Raw genomic sequence first — 5,478 nt, forward strand, 5'->3', positions numbered from 1 at the left:
ATTCATTTTTTAATGAAATCAGCAGTAACTAATGCTTCCTTGGACAAAATATTGAAGTCAATGTATGTGTGCATAGCCACGGCTACAGAGTGACTCAAAACTTGGGAAGCCAACTTGACTTTCATTTTTTGAAAATATTGTTTAGTTCTATCATAATTATACATTGTTTCTATGTAATTGTTTCTTGTTTCTCCACCCTGAAGTAAAAACTGATAGGAAAACAAATTGTTTCGTGTCGACTTCAGTAAGTGCGGGATATCAAACAAATATACAAGTTTATGATCGTCTATCAGAAATATGGGATTTTCGTCTGTAACATTCAAAGTTTTCACCAACTTCTGAAAATTTGAACCCTGATCGGAAACCACCCCCATGACATTTAGGCCTATACTTTTGCATCTTCGTACCGTTTGGAACAAAATATCTTTCAAATCATCAGAAGTTGCTGATGTCTTATAGAAAAAGTATGCAAGTGGTATTTTCCAATTGCTTGCTAAACCTCTGACCATTACTGTTAGAGCACTACTTGCTATGTCAGTAGAGGTCCCATTCAAACTCGTTTGGAAACCTACTATTTTGTCTCTGGAAATATCATAATAAAGATGAGATTTCAAAGATATTTCGTCTAGGCATAAAATACAATCTCTTTCTTTCTCCTTCATGAGCCCAATCCTGAATTCAATAACACGAAAAATAAAATCGTTGAAGCCTGGTTCAACAATCCAATTTTTCGTGAAACGATGAAGTGTACTTTTTGACGGTAATCTACAAATTGTTGAAAATTTTTTGTACGCTTTCGGACCAAGAAAATAAACAGTCAATGCAAACTGTTTGAATTCGTCACTATACCTGGACCCTTTTGGTGCTTTATTTATCAAAGAAAGCTGTGCTTTCAAGAGCTTACAATATTGCTCAGGATATTTTCGATCCAGAAACTTGAAAACATCATCCAGAGTAATTCCGGTTTCGTCCAGTGCTCTTTTCGATGTTGAAGCTACTGTTTTCTCTAGTGATATAATTTTTTTTCGTAATGCCACTTTTCTTGGAGTTCCCGAAGAGAGTTTAGCAGATGTTTGGCTGCATTCATCTAAAAGAAAGATGTACGTACTTTCAATAATTGTTTTCTTGTCATCGTTTTTGTTTCCGAAGCATATAAAAATAGATCAGGTAAGTATATAATATAACGAAAAGATTTTTCACCTCGTGATCCTAATTGATCCGTTTGAACCTGAGCATCAATGTAAATAAAATCCTTGCTAGTACCGGCAATGTCATCATCATCTGGAAGGTTTAAACAACAAAATTGATATTGCAAATTTCATATGTTAAAAAGTGGAATAAGATTTTTTCATCATTTGAATCTATAAACTTCACTGAACCAACCTTTCTGAGAACCATCTTGAGGCAGACGCAATGAAGGAACAGCATAGCTATGAATACGAGAATTCACAATATCATCGGCTCTAAAATGTAAGCTGCAAATTTTAATTCTATTGTGACTCTGCTCTGGGGTAAGATTAGCATATCTATGATTCCCAATGAAGCCTAATACATTTTTCCAACGTTGACACCTAAAAAAAAATTCAAGTATATCAATCGATAAACTGAACATTTTGAAAAAAGATTGAAATGAGTTTGGATTGGCAAATGCCGGCGGTATATTTCGATATGAATAATTTTATACAACAAAACCATAAAAGGTATAGATAGGTAAAATAAAAATTAATGGTGAATATAATGAATGCATACCTTTCACTGTACTTTGGGCAGCGGAAAAACGAAATACCTGGGCTCCCCACCGTACTCAGACAACCATCCACTGAGCAATACGTCGACATTTTCACAAAATAAATATTTCGAACTCCGAACGAACACAACACAATCACAATACCAAAGTTCACCGATTCTGTAGTCTTTGACAATACCAAACAATACGGACAACCTTTATATCTCGTGTGCCGACGAGAACTGGTAACTTCAAGCGACACACTGTACTACCTCGGCTGGTAATTACCCGCTGTCGCTAGCGGGCGGCGAGATTTCTCAGATGTCGAAAAATGAGCGAGTGACACGTCTTATAGTATTTTGTAGTCTTTGGTTCTACCCACAAGGGGATAAAATAGGGGATCACACTTTGTATGAAACTTTGTCAATTTTTAACCGATCGGGCTGAGACTTTGCATGTATAAAGCTACTATGACGTAGGCATTCCCTGAGAAAGGATTTTGATGAATTCCACTCCTAAGGGGATAAAATAAGGGATGATGGAGGATGTAATGTATTAGTTTGAACCTATCAGTACCTAATGGAACGAATAAATTGAGACGAACAAAATAATTTTTAGTTCTAAATGTTGACAATAGATGGCGTTAGTAGTATTTCAAAACGCGTTATCCTTGTGTTTTCACTGAGTTACATATACCCGATGATGAGTGACGGCCGTATCTAATAGTACATACTATACCTAAATATTTCTACCAGATTATATTTGACGATTTTGGCTGTTCTTTTCTTGACGTATTTTGGATTGCATTTGCTTTGTTTCAGTTTAGTTGTTTTGGTTATAGACTCTGCTTTGTATTTGGCATTTGTTTTGTTTTCGTTTGTTTTAAGTATAGGTTTTGTCGGTTAGACTTTTTTAAAATGGCTAAAGAAAATCTGAACGTTAATGGAGAAGTTGAAGAATGTACTGTCGTCCATATTGTTGGTGATGGTTTGACTAACGGTGACTAACGAGGTCTTACCTTTCAACGTGTGATTCCTAACAGGGTTGCAGAATCATTCCAGCTTCAACCAGATAAATTCTCTCGAGAAAAATATCTGGTCGAGGTGGAGACGGTGCATGTTTGTTTCGTGCTCTCTCTTATTTAATATACGGAACACAAGATAGAGCGATGGAGGTGCGTTTAGAAATTGTCAGATATGTGGTTGATGACTGGAGCAAGTTTTCAATTATAATTCACGACAGGAATGGTGATAACTACGTAACACCTGACGAATATTTTTCTGATATGATGAAAAATACTACTTATAGCGGAATCTGTGAGTCAATAGCAGCAGGATTAATATTCCCATTTAAGTTTGAAGTTTATAGAAACGGTCTCACATATACGGAATCTGGATCTAACGACTATCCGTTAGGGCGATTACGATTCAGCAAATATTTGTCCAGTGGGCATTTTCATGTCTATCTTTCCATAGTGGCACAGAAAATTACTCAGCGTCGTAGGGAGGTAGCTGTAGAAGAACATGATTTTGAAATTGATACACCTTCGCAACTTTAAGTTGATAAGGGTTGTCAGGAGGTACCTGTTTTGAAGCATGAACATTCACCTATTGTATCTTCAATGAATCATGATGGAAATTCAATAAGAAGTTTATTGTCCCAATCTGAGTCTGTGACAATAATTGAAAAAAAACAAACGTAGGGGAAGTTTTACTAATTACACATGAAAAAATCAAATGAAAAACACACAAAAAATGGACAAACTGTACAACTTGAGCCGTTTGAACAACTACCTGAACCACTTTACAGACTGGTTAATGATTTATAGCCAAATCATGTAGACTTCATGGATAATATCCGAAAATATAATGTCTGTTTTCAAATGACTTACTTTGGTGGAAAACAAATAAAAGAAGGCGGTTTTTCACCAACTTTTGGAGTTCAAGGACAAGTCTATCATTCAATTGGAAGTATAGTACCGGAACCTGGGCAGGATGCACAGTTTCTGCAAATTTGTTTCGTCGGTGAAAATGATAGAGAAGCTAATATTTAAAATTTCCTGATTTGAGACTGAATTTGAACAAACAATTGCAGCTTATGTTACACGAGGTGAACCCATACATGAAAGATCTAAAACCAGCCATTGATAAAATATCGCCTTCAGAGTCATTCAAGGTCGTAATACATGCAGATAAAAAACCACAAAGAGAACACAGAGGCAGATTTAATGCACCAACGGCAAATGAAGTGGCTGTTGTATTGGTAAATCAGCATTTAGACCGAAGGAACATCATCCTCGAAAGCCAAAGTAACTCACTTCAGCGTATCAGTGAGATACATCGACACATGAGATACGTTTGGAACAAGCGATCGTTTCAGAAAAAAAAGAGAGGGGTGAATGTTGAATGACGGTCAGGGGTGAAAAATAAAACACGTTCTAGGTAGGGTTCATACTGTGCTACCACCTTCGAATGCTTCTACAAGAGACCAGAGGCCCAATTCAATTTGAAGCATTGGAAACTGCAGATGGTCACTAACGTCCCACTTTCCATTCCGCGTTCCAGGCTCTAGGTCTACTCGAAGATGATCGGCATTTGGATTCAGCTCTTGAAGAGGCAGCACTATGTCAAACACACTTTGTTCTGCCAGGTTTCCGACCCCCTATGTTTATGGAAAAAATACCAAGGATACCTTTCTGACGACTTTAAAAAACAACTGGAAAAACAAGTTGACTTAGATGTAGAGCACTCATCGGACCTGATATTCAAAAAATGCCTGTCGGTATTAGAGGATGCAGTATTATCATTAGGTGGTCGTCTTCTTGAAGAGTATGGATTACCTCAGCCAATAACATCAATACATTTTGAAAATAGAGAGTACGTGGAGGAGACCAGTTACAATACAGTTGCCTTAGAAGACGCAGTAAGAAGAAATGAAGCATTCCTGAATGATGAGCAACAGGAAGTTTACAATAAAATTACCACAAGTGTAGATGCAAATGATGGTGGAATATTCTCCTTAGACGTTCCAGGTGAAACTGGTGAAACCTTCCTTATTAATTACCTTTTGGTGAAAGTCAGAAGTACTTACGGCATTGCCCTGGCTGTGGCGTCGTCCGGCATAGCTGCTACATTACCCGAAGGTGGTCGAACTGCTCATGCTACTTTTAAGTTACCACTCAATTTAATCACTGCCGTGACTCCCATTTGCAACATCGAAAGTATGAGCACTGTACCAACAGATTCCCTTTCTAAGTGAAAACAAAATTATTTTTCCAAAGATTTGATTTGGCCCTCGGAAAAGAATGATACCTCTCTAAACACGTGGGAGTTTATTTACTATACTAATACGAAGGTAACTTGACATTCAACAAGTATGCACATTGTATGAAATTTCGTTCTCAAAAAATATGGAAACAAACGATTAATATCAAAATTTTGACTATAAACCATATATTCAAAACTCATTTAGCTCACTCCAGTAAATGTTTGGAATGTTCAACAGTCATCATCTGACAATAATGAAGTTTGTTTACCGATTCACATTTCGAGATGTTCCTGGGTTTCTTGTTCAATGGAAACACCTATTCTTCTATGCACAATTTTCGAAATGTGGTGCAATGGTTTCTATATTTTTCAAGTAACACTTAAGGTGTCACTTGAAAAATCTAGAGGCGTCTTTTCAGGGGATCTAGCAAGCTCTAGTTTGGAAAATTGACAAACTCAATGAAATGTCAACTGAATGTTAAGTTG

General features: G+C 36.8%; 1 protein-coding gene across 1 annotated transcript; it reads left to right on the forward strand.

Moving 5' to 3' along the window:
- Positions 1–4,309: 4,309 nt before the first annotated feature.
- LOC141484005 (uncharacterized) lies at positions 4,310–4,984 on the forward strand. The gene has a single exon (XM_074179146.1). It carries the CDS (start codon positions 4,310–4,312, stop codon positions 4,982–4,984), a length of 675 nt encoding a protein of 224 aa, XP_074035247.1.
- Positions 4,985–5,478: the final 494 nt, after the last annotated feature.

The sequence above is a fragment of the Leptinotarsa decemlineata genome, unplaced genomic scaffold (genome assembly GCF_025532065.1).
Source record: "Leptinotarsa decemlineata unplaced genomic scaffold, Ldec_3_MD MMD2_tig00004307_RagTag_RagTag, whole genome shotgun sequence".
Lineage (NCBI taxonomy): Eukaryota > Metazoa > Arthropoda > Insecta > Coleoptera > Chrysomelidae > Leptinotarsa > Leptinotarsa decemlineata.

Excerpts from the sequence above, each read along its gene's own strand:
- LOC141484005 (XM_074179146.1), top strand. The coding sequence starts at position 4,310 with ATGATCGGCATTTGGATTCAGCTCTTGAAGAGGCAGCACTATGTCAAA.